General features: G+C 42.7%; 1 protein-coding gene across 6 annotated transcripts in view; it reads left to right on the forward strand.

The window, feature by feature from the left end:
• The window catches only part of brf1b (BRF1 RNA polymerase III transcription initiation factor subunit b), a 237,676-nt gene that overhangs the window by 162,808 nt on the left and 56,688 nt on the right, over window positions 1-18,180 (forward strand). For all 6 annotated transcript variants that reach the window (XM_060917700.1, XM_060917704.1, XM_060917701.1 and 3 more), the window contains exons 13-14: window positions 15,393-15,454; window positions 15,693-15,774. In XM_060917700.1, coding sequence (XP_060773683.1) covers window positions 15,393-15,454; window positions 15,693-15,774 — 144 coding nt within the window. The remainder of the gene's footprint in view (window positions 1-15,392; window positions 15,455-15,692; window positions 15,775-18,180) is intronic.

Consider the following 18,180-nt stretch of genomic DNA (forward strand, 5'->3'; position numbering starts at 1 on the left):
TGATGCTCACAAAGCAGGAGAAGGCTACAAGAACGTAGCAAAGTGTTTTCAGGTAGGCGTTTCCTCAGATTGTAATGTTTATTAAGAAATGGCAGTTAACAGAAACAGTGGAGATCAAGGTGAGGTCTGGAAGGTGAAGAAAGCTTTCTGAAAGAACTGCTCGTTGGATTGCGAGAAAGGCAAATAAAAACCCCTGTTTGACTGCAAAAGACCTTCAGAAAGGTTTAGCAGACCCTGGAGTGGTGGTGCACTGTTCTACTATGCAGCGACACCTGAACAAATATGACCTTCGTGGGAGAGTCATCAGAAGAAAACCTTTCCTGCGTCCAAGCAACAAAATTCAGTGTCTGAAGTTTGCAAATGAACATCTAAATAAGCCTGATGCATTTTGGAAACAAGTCCTGTGGACTGATGAAATCAAGATAGAACTTTTTGGCCACAATGTGCAAAGGTATGTTTGGAGAAAAAAGGGTGCCAAATTCCAGGAAAAGAACACCTCTCCAACTCTGAAGCATGGGTGTGGATCGATCATGCTTTGGGGTTGTGTTGCAGCCAGTGACACGGGGCACATTTCATTGGTCGAGGGAAGCATGGATTCGAATAAATACCAGCAAACTCTGGAAGCAAACATCACACCATCTGTAAAAAAGTTGAAGTTAAAAAGAGGGTGGGTCCTACAATAAGACGATGATCCAAAACACACCTCAAAATCTACAATGGAATACCTCAAGAGGCACAAGCTGAAGGTTTTGGCCTGGCCCTCACAGTCCCCTGACCTAAACATCATTGAAAATCTGTGGATAGATCTCAAAAGAGCCGTGCATGTGAGACAGCCCAAGAAACTTGTAGAACTGGACGCCTTTTGCAAGGACGAATGTGTGAAAATCCCCCAGGTAAGAACTGAAAGATTATTAGCCGGCTATAAAGAGTGTTTACAAGCTGTGATACTGTAGCCTGGCTAACGCGACTTCAAAGCTCTCCGAGCATTTGGTCTGGCCAAGCTATTAAGCCAAACCGTTTCCCAGAGCCCGTGGTTGACCCGCCTCCCTGAAATGCCTCAGTTTGCTACTGGTCGAAGCCAGAAAAGGCTGTGACGAAGCTTAAACCCTTTGGTGACTGACCCCTTGAAAATGGTTCCTCCAGGAACGATGACGTTTCAGTTGTCAAGACAACGGAAAAACTAAAATACAAGAGCATTTTGTTTTGTGCACAAGAGCATTGTGACGTATCTTTCTGTTTTTGTATTTTAGTTTTTCCGTTGTCTTGACAACTGAAACGTCATCGTTCCTGGAGGAACCATTTTCAAGGGGTCAGTCACCAAAGGGTTAAACCAATCACATCACTCTTTCCTCTGACGTATGTGACGCGACGGAAACTGCTTGAGTAACAGGAAGAAGATAAATACCTCCAGGGCTGCTCTTTGCTCCGTTTTCAATGAGAACTTCCCGTTGAATGCTTTCAATACAGCATCTACCGCTGTGTTAAAGGCTTGCCGCTGCTCCATGTTCGTGATGTGAATGAAGCGCTTCCGGCATAGATTCTGTAAACAATCTATGGCTTCCGGTCGCAGTTCTACTACATCACTGCCTTGAACACGCCTCTACCCAGGGCCGTTGGAGATGCTCAAAGTTGATTGGTTCCCGATTTTTCGGGAGCTTGGAAATGCTGTAGATAGCCTGCCTGGCCAGACGAAGCTCGGAACAGGCCCTCGTGTTGCGTCACGCTTAGGATGGGCGGGCCCAGGCTAGTGATACTGGCCAAAGGGGGTGTTACTAGGTACTAACCATGCAGGGTGCCCAAACTTTTGCTTCGGGCCCTTTTCCTTTTTTGTCATTTTGAAAATGTAAAAGAAGAAAATAAATTGTTTTTGCTTCAAATATAAAGGGAATGAGTCATCTTTAACTTTATGCCTTTTGGAGATCACTTCATCTTCAGCTTGCTTAACTGTTCACAGTAACAGCAATTTTGACCGGGGTGCCCAAACTTTTGCATACCACTGTAATCAGTCGTTCTACAGCGTCAGAGAAGCTGTAGCTACTGAAAACATTGCACAGTGGTTTTTTTTTTTATCTTGTTACAAAAGTGGAAATGTATGCAGTCAGTGCGGTGTCATGGATCTGCACTGACTGATAGCTTGAGCTGCACTGCACAAGAGCAGGACCTTCAGCTGACACTGGTGGATTTCCAGTGAGCTATTCATACAGATAATGCGCTTTGACAGTTTCAGGCTGTTTTATTATAATTGTACGATTTTTATTGTGCGCTTGCTATCACAGAATGATGACAGGCTTTTGACAGCTTTTATATTTTTGTGTCTCTAGTCTCTTATTTGAATCTGAAATGTCTCTGACTCCACACAAGTAAGAAAGGGAATGTAAGCTGTGTGACAGACTGTGACCCAATTTCCTTCCTCATTCCACATGTAAAATCAGGTCGTCTTTGGAGCTGCTACTTTCTTCGAGCTGTTCCTCAGTCTAGCTGTTCTTTTTGAGTTCGCGCGTGTGTGTGTGTGTGCACGTACATGTGGTGTCGGTCATGGTGAAAGCACCACTCAGTTTGGATAATGAACTTCTGCAGAGATCCTGATCTGCAGAGGCTCATCTAATTCACAGCAATATCGCAGGTCGGCTCCCTCATGCTCCTCTCGCCGCTCTTAATTATCAGGGAAGAAGCTTTTTCTGTCACAAAAGACTATCCTGCTGAAACCGAATGTGCCGGGTTATGCCGAGCTCCAGATTTTGCACTGGAGTTCAGCTTTGTATCATTTAGACTTCCGGTAGAAATATATTTATCGGGATTATTTTCTTATTCCACATGCAGATCTCATCTCATCTCATTATCTCTAGCCGCTTTATCCTTCTACAGGGTCGCAGGCAAGCTGGAGCCTATCCCAGCTGACTATGGGCGAGAGGCGGGGTACACCCTGGACAAGTCGCCAGGTCATCACAGGGCTGACACATAGACACAAACAACCATTCACACTCACATTCACACCTACGGTCAATTTAGAGTCACCAGTTAACCTAACCTGCATGTCTTTGGACTGTGGGGGAAACCGGAGCACCCGGAGGAAACCCACGCAGACACGGGGAGAACATGCAAACTCCGCACAGAAAGGCCCTCGCCGGCCACGGGGCTCGAACCCGGACCTTCTTGCTGTGAGGCGACAGCGCTAACCACTACACCACTGTGCCGCCCCCACATGCAGATAGTAAAATTATTCAATGCGATTTATCTGTAGTAGTGATATTCACTATTATTCCATCCACATTCACTGGATATGAGCAATCGCGCGCTCTGATTGGCTACTCGACTTCTAGGCTGTCAGCTCATATACCGTGAGTAGAGAGGAACAAAATGGCGGCGCGTGTTGCTGAACCAACCGAGGACGAAATAAAAACTCTACTCGAAAACAAAACTCCAAAATTATCAAGTATTTAAAAGAAACAGAAATAGCTAAAAGAATATAGGGTCAGTCCCCCCACCCCAAATATCGCCTGTTTCACACTCCAGCCCAGTCGGTGGCGGTAATGTACCTTTCAGTTGGTTTTCCAACCGCCAGAAAGCCCTAAGGAAGAGGAAGAAGAAGAAGAAGAAGAAGACGAAGAAAACCCCCCAAAAAAGCAACAAAATATGGAATAAAAGTAGTTGATGGTAAGAACATAACTTGGCGGCACGGTGGTGTAGTGGTTAGTGCTGTCGCCTCACAGCAAGAAGGTCCGGGTTTGAGCCCCGTGGCCGGCGAGGGCCTTTCTGTGCGGAGTTTGCATGTTCTCCCCGTGTCCGGGTGCTCCGGTTTCCCCCACAGTCCAAAGACATGCAGGTTAGGTTAACTGGTGACTCTAAATTGACCGTAGGTGTGAATGTGAGTGTGAATGGTTGTCTGTGTCTATGTGTCAGCCCTGTGATGACCTGGCGACTTGTCCAGGGTGTACCCCGCCTTTCGCCTGTAGTCAGCTGGGATAGGCTCCAGCTTGCCTGTGACCCTGTAGAACAGGATAAAGCGGCTAGAGATAATGAGATTATTATTATTATTGGGGGGGTGTACTGGTTTACCTTGGTCTGTCCATCCGTCCATATTTCTGTCTGTCCGAAACACCCTTTTTCTCAGCAACCACAAATCACAGCCACTTGGTACTAAACTTCAGCTTGGGGTTCTATACCGTATATACTGTTTTCAGGTCTGTCGCACATCAACTTCCTGTTTACTGACTGAATGTATTTACGAAACACATAGGGTGGATTTTGATGCTATTTCAAGAAGCAAAATGCTATTTCAAAATGACAGTTTACCAGGATGTTATTTGAAATCCCTGGGGAGAACACTGCGCTTTACTTCCTTGTTTCAGGGTTAATTATTTGTTGAAGCCACCATTCATAATAAGTGTCCTGTTTGTTCGATTGCTTGCATTCTGATATAAGCGGGAGCAGCGGGATACGTAAGTGAGCAGTAGCTCACAGTCGATCTTGTTATTTATTGAATTTGCAAAAAATAAAAATGCTCTGTTTCTCAAAATCCAGTGAATATGGATAGAATAAAACAAATATTCCACTCTCATCATACCTGGCTTATATCCAAGTCGATGCTACGCACCTCGTCGGCTATCAGCTCATGTGCGACTCGATTTCATGGAATAACTGTGAAATATTCACTATAGGCTCATTGTTGTAAATGCACTGTTGTATTTTAACTATAGACACACCAATTTAATTGCAAACCATCCATCCGTTATCCGTAACCATTTATCCTGTGCAGGGTCCCAGGCAAGCTGGAGTCTATCCCAGCTGACTATGGGTGAGAGGCGGGGTACACTCTGGATAAGTCACCAGATCATCACAGGGCTGACACATAGAGACAAACAACCATTCACACTCACGGTCAGTTTAGAGTCACCAATTAGCCTAACCTGCATGTCTTTGGACTGTGGGAGGAAATCCACACAGACACGGGGAGAACATGCAAACTCCACACAGAAAGGCCCCCATCAGCCACTGGGCTCAAACCCAGAACCTTCTTGCTGTGAGGCGACAGTGCTAACCACTACACCACCGTGCCGCCCTAATTGCAAACTGTATCGTTGGTATCTGCCTGATGCTGGCTTGATGTTGGATCAGGGTTCGATAGCGCTACACAATTCACTGTGATCGTTCAGGGATTATTGATTTTGACGTCCTCAATTAATTAAACATAAATCGTTATATCGGTAATCCAAGGAGTCGCTGATGTCGGCTGCAGGAGCCAAGTAGAAACATCATGCATACTTGGATGAACCGAAGGGAAAGTAAAGAAGAGCTGGAAAGTAAAAACCTGACAGACGAGCTCAAGAATTTGAAAAGGAAGTTGTTCAAGATAGAGACTGACATCAATGCACTTGAATAATCAGCAGATGAATGTGCTGATAAAGCTGAATCCACAATCGAGCCGTCTTTCATTCCCAAATCTAACTGTTCCTGCTGCTCTGCGAAAAACAAGAAGGCATCTCTACATGAAGTAGAAAAGAGTATCGATGAGAAACTGAACGAATGAAATGAAAAAGTGAGCTTCTAAACGATTCTGACGTTTCTCAGAAAAACGTTGAGTTTCAATTCAATTTAAGGAGCAATTTATTTGGACAGCCGACATGTACATGCAGTATTTTCCGTTTGACGCTTTGAGTTTTAATTTAGTTTGAGCAGAAAGTCATTTGAACAGTGCATGTGCATGTAGTAGGCTTTTTTTTTTTTTTTTGCCAGTGATGCTTCCTTTGGGGGCGGCACGGTGGTGTAGTGGTTAGTGCTGTCGCCTCACAGCAAGAAGGTCCGGGTTCGAGCCCCGTGGCCGGCGAGGGCCTTTCTGTGGGGAGTTTGCATGTTCTCCGCGTGGGTTTCCTCCGGGTGCTCCGGTTTCCCCCACAGTCCAAAGACATGCAGGTTAGGTTAACTGGTGACTCTAAATTGACCGTAGGTGTGAATGTGAGTGTGAATGGTTGTCTGTGTCTAAACGCGGCTGAGTCGGGCTGAGCCGTGCCGTGCTGAGTTGGGCTGAGTCGAGCTGAGCGGGGCTATTGGAGTTGCATTTCGACTACCACCGCGCTGAACCGTGCTGGCTGGAAGTGGGTGGACACATTGGGTGGAGTTAGCGAAAGTGGGTGGACGTCACGTGATGTCGTTAAGCGGCGCAAACAGTGACATCAGTGATCTTTTAAGCGGTAGTCTCACGACCCAGAGAGTAAACAATAAACATGGAGGACATGGAGTCGTTAGTGTTGCTGGTCTTGGTGCTGTGGCTTGTTGTCACCGACAACGCCAACAGATACTGGCAAGAGCGTATAGATGAGGCGAGGCACATAAGGCTTCAGAAATTCTCGTAATTCGTAATTCTTCTTCTTCTGGGTTTACGGTGTTTACAGATCCCAGCGTGCTCGCGGGGCGTGTGTGGGCATGTGAGGACACTCCTCCTCACCAATCAGTGCACAGGGGAGTGTCTGCTCACGCCCCCAGCCTCACTCAGCTCAGTTTGGCTCGCTTCAGCCCCACTCCAAAACCGTGCGAGTTTTGGGTGCTAAGCAGGGCTGAAGCGAGCTGAGTCGTGCTGTTTTGAGATAGTCGAAACGCGAGCCGTGTCGGGCTGAAGTGAGCTGAAGTGAGCTGAAAAAGGGTAGTGGAAAAGGGCCATATGTGTCAGCCCTGTGATGACCTGGCGACTTGTCCAGGGTGTACCCCACCTTTCGCCCGTAGTCAGCTGGGATAGGCTCCAGCTTGCCTGCGACCCTGTAGAACAGGATAAAGCGGCTAGAGATAATGAGATGAGATGCTTCCTTTGACAGATTATTTTTTTTTTGTTTCCTGGGGATAAGTAGGCAGGGATGTGGGTGGGTTGGCTACGTTGCTGGAGCCAAGATCTTTATTGTTCTTAATAAACCGTGGGCAATCGATCATCATTAAACTGTGTGATCTCCATCATCATTTCTTCTTATTGCACATGAAAATAATCAATTAATGACTAATTATCTGTTTGGTGATGGTTAGAACAGATACTTTAGTGTGTTAATAGGTTGTCCAGCTCACTTTTATTAGACCAGATGGAAAGTAGACCGCGCGTTATTTTCGGTTCAGCCTTTGGATGAAGCCGATAGAGGCCCCTGTCTGTATGTGTATGTTTAACCGAGTTACAGCATGTTTAACCCTCTGGGGTCTGAGGGTATTTTCTGGCACTCTAATGATTTTGGCATGCTCTGATTTTGTTGTCAATTTAAACAAATCTAAGCAGCATTTTCAGTCATATGACTTTTTTGTATTCAACACAAGTTCATCTACAATAATATCTATGTAGTATGTACACTACCGTTCAAAAGTTTGGAGTCACCCAGACAATTTTGTGTTTTCCATGAAAAGTCACACTTTTATTTCCCACCATAAGTTGTAAAATGAATAGAAAATATAGTCAAGACATTTTTCTGGCCATTTTGAGCATTTAATCGACCCCACAAATGTGATGCTCCAGAAACTCAATCTGCTCAAAGGAAGGTCAGTTTTATAGCTTCTCTAAAGAGCTCAACTGTTTTCAGCTGTGCTAACATGATTGTACAAGGGTTTTCTAATCATCCATTAGCCTTCTGAGGCAATGAGCAAACACATTGTACCATTAGAACACTGGAGTGAGAGTTGCTGGAAATGGGCCTCTATACACCTATGGAGATATTGCACCAAAAACCAGACATTTGCAGCTAGAATAGTCATTTACCACATTAGCAATGTATAGAGTCTATTTCTGATTAGTTTAAAGTGATCTTCATTGAAAAGAACAGTGCTTTTCTTTCAAAAATAAGGAAATTTCAAAGTGATCCCAAACTTTTGAACGGTAGTGTAAATGAAGATGTTATAAAAAGCAGTTTTAGAACTGTCTTGGAATGTGCGAAAAAAATGTTACTTTACCCATTCTGTCAAACCGTTTTGGTCACTTGAGGTGATTTTGTTCAGTCTTAGGAATGTATCAAGCACAACTTAATCTGCTCCACTGATTTGGACAATTAACCTGCCATCAAAAACTTTGTCCTATTGTTTTGGGATAAATGGTTGGCAGTAGGAGGGGTATTCAATGAGAAGAGTAAAAAATTCCATTCCATTCAATGAGAAGAGTGAAAACCCCTCCCACTGCCATCTCTTAATCCCATCACTATGGGTAAGGTAATGTGTTTTCACACATTCCAACACAGTTCTAAAACTGCGTTTTACAACACCTTCATTTATCTGGTATTTGACTATTTTGGTATTTGACTCTATTCAGTGTGTCTTGAAATTAACTCTTGTACTATTTTACTCAGTTCAGAGCCACAACCTACTCTGTTACACAATTACTTTGCAATTTTGCTCCCACTCCAACTCCAAATTTTACTCTCTAAACTCGAAACAGAGCAACATTAACTAGTTTTGAGGAAAATACTTTTAACTCTGGAAAAATTGCTCAGTCATTTTTCCTGTGTATGCACTACAGCGTGCACATATCAACTGAAATATGCTCATCAGAAATAGAACTATTTACACTTACTTGAGCTGATCTTCAGTTGGATCGAGTCGAAGTAAAAAAAAAAAAAAGGCACTGCTCATCATTAATATTGCGGTTCTCAAGATTGAATCGAATCGCTGTTCTGAATCATGAATTGATTTACTGTCCTGGAATTGAATCGCTGTCCTGAATCATGAAATGCATCATGAATTGAATCGCTGTCCTGAATCATCCAAAGTGCATAATATCTGCGTGCCATCTCGTAATAGGTTTTACCTCCAAATAGCCTAAACTATGGCTGACAGAGTTTATCCTGTTTACGGTGTGCGTTCCTACTGCGAAAGAGAAACCAATCGAAACTGAAAGAGTGAAGGTGATTATCATACCGTGTGAATAGTTTTTCATGAATGTGTAAGTGGGCACTCAGCGCTCAGACTCCAGTGTGACCTAAGTAAGGTGACAAGTTTTATGTTTCATCTAATTTAGGTAATTTAAAAACTATAATATTATTTGGCAGTGGGCACATAGGAAAGTATAACGTTTCTGTCAATATGTTTATCATGCTTGTATGATGAAAAACTCACGAAAATATTTATTTAAATCCATGACCTACTCATTCTAAACCTGCCGAGCTTTGCCGAGGAAGCTCTCGACCCCAGAGGGCTAAGAATGTAATTGGTGTGCCAGCCTCGGGTAGCAATTCTACAGTGGTAGTGTGGTGCCACCGTGTCCTGACTATGTAAGTGCAATGTTATATAACCTCAGTTCTTGATGTAATCCTCTGCAGCTGAGTGGTTTAGTGTCCTGTCCAAGAATAGAAGAGATTTTGCAACGTAGGTTTGAATCTTGGCGTCAGCGTTTTACTATATGTACCATAGTGTCTATCTTCCAATCAGACAAAGGCTGAGCTCAGACCTGCACAGGTCTGTAGTTAATAGTGTGTGTCTGAACAAGAGAAGAAAGCAATGTCTTCTTCGTCGTCGTCGTCTTCTTTTGGCTGCTCCCGATTAGGGGTCACCACAGCGGATCTTTCGTCTCCATTGCTCCCTGTCTTCGCATCCTTCTTTACCATACCTGCCACTTTCATATCCTCTCTCACCACATCCATGTATCTCCTCTTTGGCCTTCCTCGTTTTCGTGTGCCTGGCAGCTCCATCCTCAACATTCTCCTTCCAACATGCTCTGCATCTCTTCTCAGGATGTGCCCGTACCATCTCAGTCTCATCTCTCTTAGCTTAATTCCCAAGCTCTCCACATGTGCTGTCCCTCTGATGTGCTCGTTCCTTATCCTGTCCAACCTCCCATCGCAAACCTTAACATCCTCACCTCCGCCAACTCCAACTTTGCCTCCTGTCTCTTCGTTAAGGGTACGGTCTCCAATCCGTACATCACAGCTGGTCTCACTACTCTCTTATACATCTTACCTTTCACTTTTGCTGGGACTTTCCTATCACAAACGACTCCCGAAATCCTTCTCTAACTGTTCCGCCCTGCCTGCACTCTCTTTCTCACCTCACTATCGCAGCCCCTATTTTCCTGCACAGTTGACCCCAGGTACTTGAATTCACCAACTTTCTTTACGTCTACGCCTTGCGTCTTCACTCCACTCTCATCCCCATCCTCATTGATGCACATGTATCAATGAGAAGAAAGCAATTTAAATATCTATAAAATTATATGCAATAGAAGGTGCATCCGGGCGGCACGGTGGTGTAGTGGTTAGCACTGTCGCCTCACAGCAAGAAGGTCCTGGGTTCGAGCCCTGGGGCCGGCGAGGGCCTTTCTGTGCGGAGTTTGCATGTTCTCCCCGTGTCCGCGTGGGTTTCCTCCGGGTGCTCCGGTTTCCCCCACAGTCCAAAGACATGCAGGTTAGGTTAACTGGTGACTCTAAATTGACCGTAGGTGTGAATGTGAGTGTGAATGGTTGTCTGTGTCTATGTGTCAGCCCTGTGATGACCTGGCGACTTGTCCAGGGTGTACCCCGCCTTTCGCCAGTAGTCAGCTGGGATAGGCTCCAGCTTGCCTGCAACCCTGTAGAAGGATAAAGCGGCTAGAGATAATGAGATGAGAAGGTGCATCCATAACCAAAGGATGATTATAAGATCATAACGTCATTCATTGGTGATCACATAACAGCTTTTCCTGAATGGGTAGGACAAAAGAAAACCCTTTGATTCTTGAAGTCATAAAAAAGTCATGGAAATTTTGTGGATCAGTGAGATTTGGCTAATCTGTCAAATTAGCCAACGAGTGCATTCTTGTAATTGAGATGCATTAAATCACGAGCTTGTTGTTCATATGAAACTGCAGACAAAGGCAGTGATTTTCAGCTGCACTGCTAAAGACGGTAAATACAACTAATAGGATCAGTGCATCCCTAATTTGAGGAGTGAGTATTTTTGTTTGGCTTTGTGTGCGTTGTGATTTCTTCTATTTCTGTTTCTTCTCTTCCTTTGTACTGAAATGAACACATCCCTCACTGTAAATGTTCACTGTTTTGTAGCAACAGGTACCGTACGGTAGGTGTGTGCTCTGAATAGGTCGCAATATTCTTTCTTTTTGCAGTCCAGAATAGTTTTCTGTTTGCCTAAATGTGTAAATTAAACATGGATATTAATACAATGTCAGCAATTTGGAAGAATACAAAAAAAATCTTTTCATAATGCTTTTTTTTTTTCCTATTACGGGTAATTACTGTACAGAGGTAGCAGGGGCATGTGTTATTGACAGAACTGCACATAAGTGACACTGCTCCTTAATGAAATGGAAGTCTAATTAGGACTGGAATTCTGTAACTTCCCCCCCTTTTGTCGTCTCCCCGGCCTCTAGTCAAGTAGGCGGATGATACTGTTTCATTTTAAAATTAGGTACTGGGATGATTATCTTCCTGCTAGTGTGGCCTGGTGATAATCACTAAATCATGCTCCAGGGCATTTGCTGGGTTAATGGAAAAGCTTGCCCAGAAGACCAGATAAACAGCCACTGCCTGCTTTTTATAAATGTCATCTGTCATATGCCCAGTGACACTTTTTTTTTTTCACTTGTGCCTTCCAAAAGGATAAAGTCACCACTGCTTCAAAGGATGAAGGTTAGCCCGTGTTCTGGCCTCTTTATGCTTGCAAACATCAATTGACAGTCAGCTAACCTCTTGCTAAATTAAGTAAACCCGAGGTGTATTCCAGAATCGCAGGTTTATTGAATATAGAAAGATGAAACTAAAAGAAATGTATAAAAACGCGATTACTCATATATATATATATATATATATATATATATATATATATATATATATATTTAATAAAACAGCAGTTTACAGTTTAAAGTAAGGAATGAAACAAGACGGGGTGTGTTGTTAAAATAAAACCATCAACGTCAGGGTGGTGTGGTGCGGCCCAACATCAAGCAGACATCTATAACCACCCTGAAGATTATTTAACAATTATTCGCTGAAGGCGAGGTGAATATCCGTGAATAACAAGTGCTGCCAGGCAAAACAAACCTCGCCCAATAGCACTTATGATGAATATGAAGGAAGATCTCATCTCATCTCATTATCTGTAGCCGCTTTATCCTGTTCTACAGGGTCGCGGGCGAGCTGGAGCCTATCCCAGCTGACTACGGGCGAAAGGCGGGGTACACCCTGGACAAGTCGCCAGGTCATCGCAGGGCTGACACATAGACACAGACAACCATTCACACTCACATTCACACCTACGGTCAATTTAGAGTCACCAGTTAACCTAACCTGCATGTCTTTGGACTGTGGGGGAAACCGGAGCACCCGGAGGAAACCCACGCGGACACGGGGAGAACATGCAAACTCCATACAGAAAGGCCCTCGCCGGCCACGGGGCTCGAACCCGGACCTTCTTGCTGTGAGGCGACAGCGCTAACCACTACACCACCGTGTCACCCGCAGCCTATAATCACCTCCCTATTTATACTAATTTCCAATAACCGTCTGTCCCAAAGTGCTTTGTTCATCTTCCACCGTGGCAGAGTCTCGTTATGAAATGAAAGTAGTCTTTTGAAAAAAAGGAATGTAAAATTAAACATAAAGCCTGCTATTATTAAATCATGAACTGTGAAATGCGAGTGTTATTGTGAACATGAGTATGATGAAATAATATCTTATAATAAAGAGTTCAGTATTATTTCATTTGATGCATTTATATATTTATTTTTCCATTTATTCATGTTATTATTTACGGTACCAGTCAAAAGTTTGGACACGCCTTCTAATTCAATGGGTTTTCTTTATTTTTATTATTATATTGCTATTGCTCTGTCCGTCTGTAAACATTTTAGTTTCTGAAGCATAACTCAAACTATTAGGAATTTTTTTTTTCATGAAACCTGACAGTTATGTTAAGTGACTAGAGGAGTTGTGCCTTTTGACATTTTGGGATTTCTGTGATTTTTTATTTTTTCCATATTTCCATGGCAACTAATTCAACTTCGGAAAATTTGGAATGGGGTTTCATGTGGGGGCCGGGGGGATATGTCATCTCTTGATGACTCTTGTTAATTAAAAGACACTTCACGTCTTAAAGTAATGATGGATGTCGTTTCTCTTTACTTACAGTGGTGCTTGAAAGTTTGTGAACCCTTTAGAATTTTCTTTATTTCTGCGTAAATATGACCTAAAACATCATCAGATTTTCACACAAGTCCTAAAAGTAGATAAAGAGAACCCAGTTAAACAAATGAGACAAAAATAATATACTCGGTCATTTATTTATTGAAGAAAATGATCCAATATTACATATCTGTGAGTGGCAAAAGTATGTGAACCTCTGGGATTAGCAGTTAATTTGGAGGTGAAATTACAGTCAGGTGTTTTCAATCAATCAGGTGTGAGTGGGCACCCTGTTTTATTTAAAGAACAGGGATCTATCAAAGTCTGATCTTCACAAGACATGTTTGTGGAAGTGTATCATGGTACGAACAAAGATTTCTGAGGACCTCAGAAAAAGCGTTGTTGATGCTCATCAGGCTGGAAAAGGTTACAAAACCATCTCTAAAGAGTTTGGACTCCACCAATCCACAGTCAGACAGATTGTGTACAAATGGAGGAAATTCAAGACCATTATTACCAGGAAGTGGTCAACCAACAAAGATCACTCCAAGAGCAAGGCGTATAATAGTCGGCGAGGTCACAAAGGACCCCAGGGTAACTTCTAAGCAACTGAAGGCCTCTCTCACATTGGCTAATGTTAATGTTCATGAGTCCACCATCAGGAGAACACTGAACAACAATGGTGTGCATGGCAGGGTTGCAAGGAGAAAGCCACTGCTCTCCAAAAAGAACATTGCTGCTCATCTGCAGTTTGCTAAAGATCATGTGGACAAGCCAGAAGGCTATTGGAAAAATGTTTTGTGGATGGATGAGACCAAAATAGAACTTTTTGGTTTAAATGAGAAGCGTTATGTTTGGAGAAAGGAAAACACTGCATTACAGCATAAGATCCTTATCCCATCTGTGAAACATGGTGGTGGTAGTATCATGGTTTGGGCCTGTTTTGCTGCATCTGGGCCAGGACAGCTTGCCATCATTGATGGAACCATGAATTCTGAATTATACCAGCAAATTCTAAAGGACATCTGTCCATGAACTGAATCTCAAGAGAAGGTGGGTCATGCAGCAAGACAACAACCCTAAGCACACAAGTCGTTCTACCAAAGAATGGTTAAAGAAGAATAAAGTTAATGTTTTGGAATGGCCAAGTCAAAGTCCTGACCTTAATCCAATGGAAATGTTGTGGAAGGACCTGAAGCGAGCAGTTCATATGAGGAAACCCACCAACATCCCAGAGTTGAAGCTGTTCTGTACGGAGGAATGGGCTAAAATTCCTCCAAGCCGGTGTGCAGGACTGATCAACAGTTAGCGGAAACGTTTAGTTGCAGTTATTGCTGCACAAGGGGGTCACACCAGATACTGAAACCAAAGGTTCACATACTTTTGCCACTCACGGATATGTAATATTGGGTCATTTTCCTCAATAAATAAATGACCAAGTATAATATTTTTGTCTCATTTGTTTAACTGGGTTCTCTTTATCTACTTTTAGGACTTGTGTGAAAAATCTGATGATGTTTTAGGTCATATTTATGCAGAAATATAGAACATTCTAAAGGGTTCACAACTTTCAAGCACCGCTAAGGCTGAGCTGTTCTTGACATAATATGGATTACTACAGTTGTGGAATAGGGCTATTTTACTGTATTTTTATTATTTGCTATTTACTGTTTGATCTCGAATACATTAAGAAGGCAAGAAATTGCACTAATTAACTTTAGACGAGGCACATCTGTTAACTAAAAAGCGTTCCAGGTAACTACTTCATGAAGCTGGTTAAGATAATGCCAATAGTGTGCAAAGTGTCATCAAGGTAAACGCTGGCTACTTTGAAGAATCTAAAATATTAAACATAGATTGTTTAACACTTTTGTTTACCACATAATTCCATATATGGTCCATATGTTATTTCATAGTTTTGATGTCTGTAGTATTACAGTGTAGAAAAGAGTCCTAATATAGAAAACCCTATGAATGAGTAAGCGTGTCCAAACTTTTGACTGGGACTGTACATCAGTCATATTTATTTAATTTTGCCTAAAATGGCATGCTGTAGAAACGATGCAGTTGGCTGGCTTCCTGCGTCACAGAGGAAGCATGTGTTTGCCTTCACCCCATATGACTGTTGGTCACAGTCATATGGTTTGTGGGTGGGAATTGGCAGGTGACCAAATTTGTTAGAAAAGGAAAACAAAGTTGTTGTTGTTCGAGTAAGATTTTAAGGGGTCATGAGAAAATGCATCATTTAAGCACAGCAAATGGAAGAAGAATAACAAATTAGCTCATGTTTCTTTCGGGCATATGCCTTTTTTCTTACTGTGTCTGCAGAGGACAAGTCAGATAACGGCGAGCTTGATCTGGAAGGCATCGACGAGAACGAGATCGAAAAGGTTTGTGTCTTATGAAAAAATGAAAGATGAACGCGAGCTCAGTATCCCACTAAACATCCCGAATACCACTCCGATCTCTAAGCTCTTCCAGTCTGTTAGTTGATGCCTTAATGCACGTTCACAGTCCTGCTTGCCTGAACACTCTGCTAAGCTAATCAGTTCGTTAAGGAATCATTTGAGATCTTGCAGTCCTGATGTGTAGCATTACTCCTTATCAATGCTGCTCTCCCCTGTGCAGTACATTCTTAATGACAACGAGGTCCAGGCTAAGACACAGCTGTGGATGAAGCAAAATGAAGAGTATCTAAGGGAGCAGAAAGGTAAGGGAAACGGTGAGATGAGCTTAACATGCTCATTAACATGCACTTGGTTCTCACAGTACAGATGGCTATCAACCCAGCAGGTGTGAAGCCCTGAGAAGGGAATATCTGGGATAAAAATAAAGCTTAATGAAGTGAAGGGATTTGTTGCTTTTAAAAACCCATTTGGTAAAGTGAGCTAGTACCTGCGAGCGAATCTCAAATCAAATTGCAGGATATTTACCTTCCTCGAGTATTCAAATATGAATAAATCCGAGATAAAGCACGCTTCGTGACGCTTAAGTTTAATTTGTTGCATCACTGTAAGTGTAGCAGGAAGCCTTTTTATGCTGCTATTGATTGTAACATACTGTCAAGCCTAGTGCTAGACATTGTGTTAGACCAATGCAATCAGGTCCAGAATTATTGCTACCCTTGATAAACATGTAATATGAAAAAACAGTGGTGCAAAAAATAATAATAACATAATATAATATACTAAGTAACTTTAAAAACGCACAATGGAATTCAACACGATATCACTTTAGATCCATGCATATATTTGAAATTTATGATATTATATGTAATGCACACACATCTTGAAACATCGATAAAGGACATTTATTGTCAAACTCAAGAATTAATTCACAATAAAAAAATTCTAAGTGACAGTTGGTCCATGTTCGGACCGTCATGCTGGAGATTCTGGGTCTGTGTCGTCCAGGGGTCTCAGCAGCAGTGACTGAGGGTGTCAGGAATCTGTCACGGAGGTGAGCTAGCCTGATGTGCTGATCCTGAACTGGCGTCGTGACTCGAGGCTGACCAGGGCGTGGACGATCCCTGGTGCTCCCTGTCTGTCTGTAACGCTGACTCAAACGGGAAATGGTCGAATGATGAACACCGAAGTGCCGGGCGACCTCTGTCTGTGTACTTCCGGCACGCAACATCCCGATGGCCTGTTCACGTTGATTTTGGCTTAGGCGTGGCATCTTCAATAATGACAATTTTCCCATCATTTCCCCCGGGTATTTATAGGCAAGATTGTGTGTGTACAGTGTATGCAAAATTTGTTTGAAAATTAAAGCCTGTCCATGTCATTGACTACCCGAGTCATATTGTACGTTATTGAGTACAACTCCCTTAAATTCTGATTTGAGCACGGATTTGGAACTTATTCGGGCGGAACGAAGTTATTTTTCCATTGTGATATATTTCTTTTCTTCTTGAGATAAACTCAGCACGAATTCAGCAAGTTTTATCAATGTGCGTTTTTAAAGTTACTTAGTGTAATATATCTTTAATACTTATTGAGCTCAAAATTCATGCAAATATGATCTAATGCGCTGTACATGTTAACACTATACTCATTATTATTGTTCATCCATCCATTATCCATAACCGCTTATCCTGTGCAGGGTCGCGGGCAAGCTGGAGCCTATCCCAGCTTGGTGAGAGGCGGGGTACACCCTGGACAAATAGTCAGGTCATTGCAGGGCTGACACATAGAAACTAACAACCATTCATGGTCAATTTAGAGCCGCCAATTAGCCTAACCTGCATGTCTTTGGACTGTTGGGGAAACCGGAGCACCCGGAGGAAACCCACACAGAAAGGCCCCCGTCGGCCATTGGGCTCAAACCCAGAACCTTCTTGATGTGAGGTGACACTGCTAACTACTACACCACCATGCCACGCTCAGTATATCGTAATCGTTTAAAAAAGACACAATTTCCAAAATGTTGAAAAGACAAAGTTTAATATAACATCTGTTTAACTTATAACGTGAAAGTAAGGTTAATAATATAACTTGGATTACACATTTTTCAGTTTTACTCAAATTAGGGTGGTGCAAAAATGAGTATACCCCACAACAAAAACTACTACATCTAGTACTTTGTATGGCCTCCATGATTTTTAATGACAGCACCAAGTCTTCTAGGCATGGAATGAACAAGTTGGTGACGTTTTGCAACATCAATCTTTTTCCATTCTTCAACAATGACCTCTTTTAGTGACTGGATGCTGGATGGAGAGTGATGCTCAACTTGTCTCTTCAGAATTCCCCAAAGAAAATAATTTCTTTACACCACAAAGGTGAAGGCTACAAGAAGATCAGCAAAGCTTTACTTATCAGTCAGAATACTGTTGCAAAAGTGGTACAAAAATTTAAGAAAGATGGAACTGCAACCATCTCACAGAGAAATCCAGGTCGTCCACGTTAGTTAACACCTCGACAGCAGCGTCTTCTGATGAGAAGGGTTGAAGAAAATCGGCATGCAGGTTCACTGCAATTATCTAAAGAAGTAGAAAGCCAAACTGGGGTGACTATTTCCCGTGACACAATATGGCGTACACTGTAGAGGAATGGCATGCATGGATGCCGTCCACAAAAGAAGCCTCTCCTAAAGCCCAGGCACAAAAAAGCCC

Source organism: Neoarius graeffei, chromosome 3 (assembly GCF_027579695.1).
Source record: "Neoarius graeffei isolate fNeoGra1 chromosome 3, fNeoGra1.pri, whole genome shotgun sequence".
NCBI lineage: Eukaryota > Metazoa > Chordata > Actinopteri > Siluriformes > Ariidae > Neoarius > Neoarius graeffei.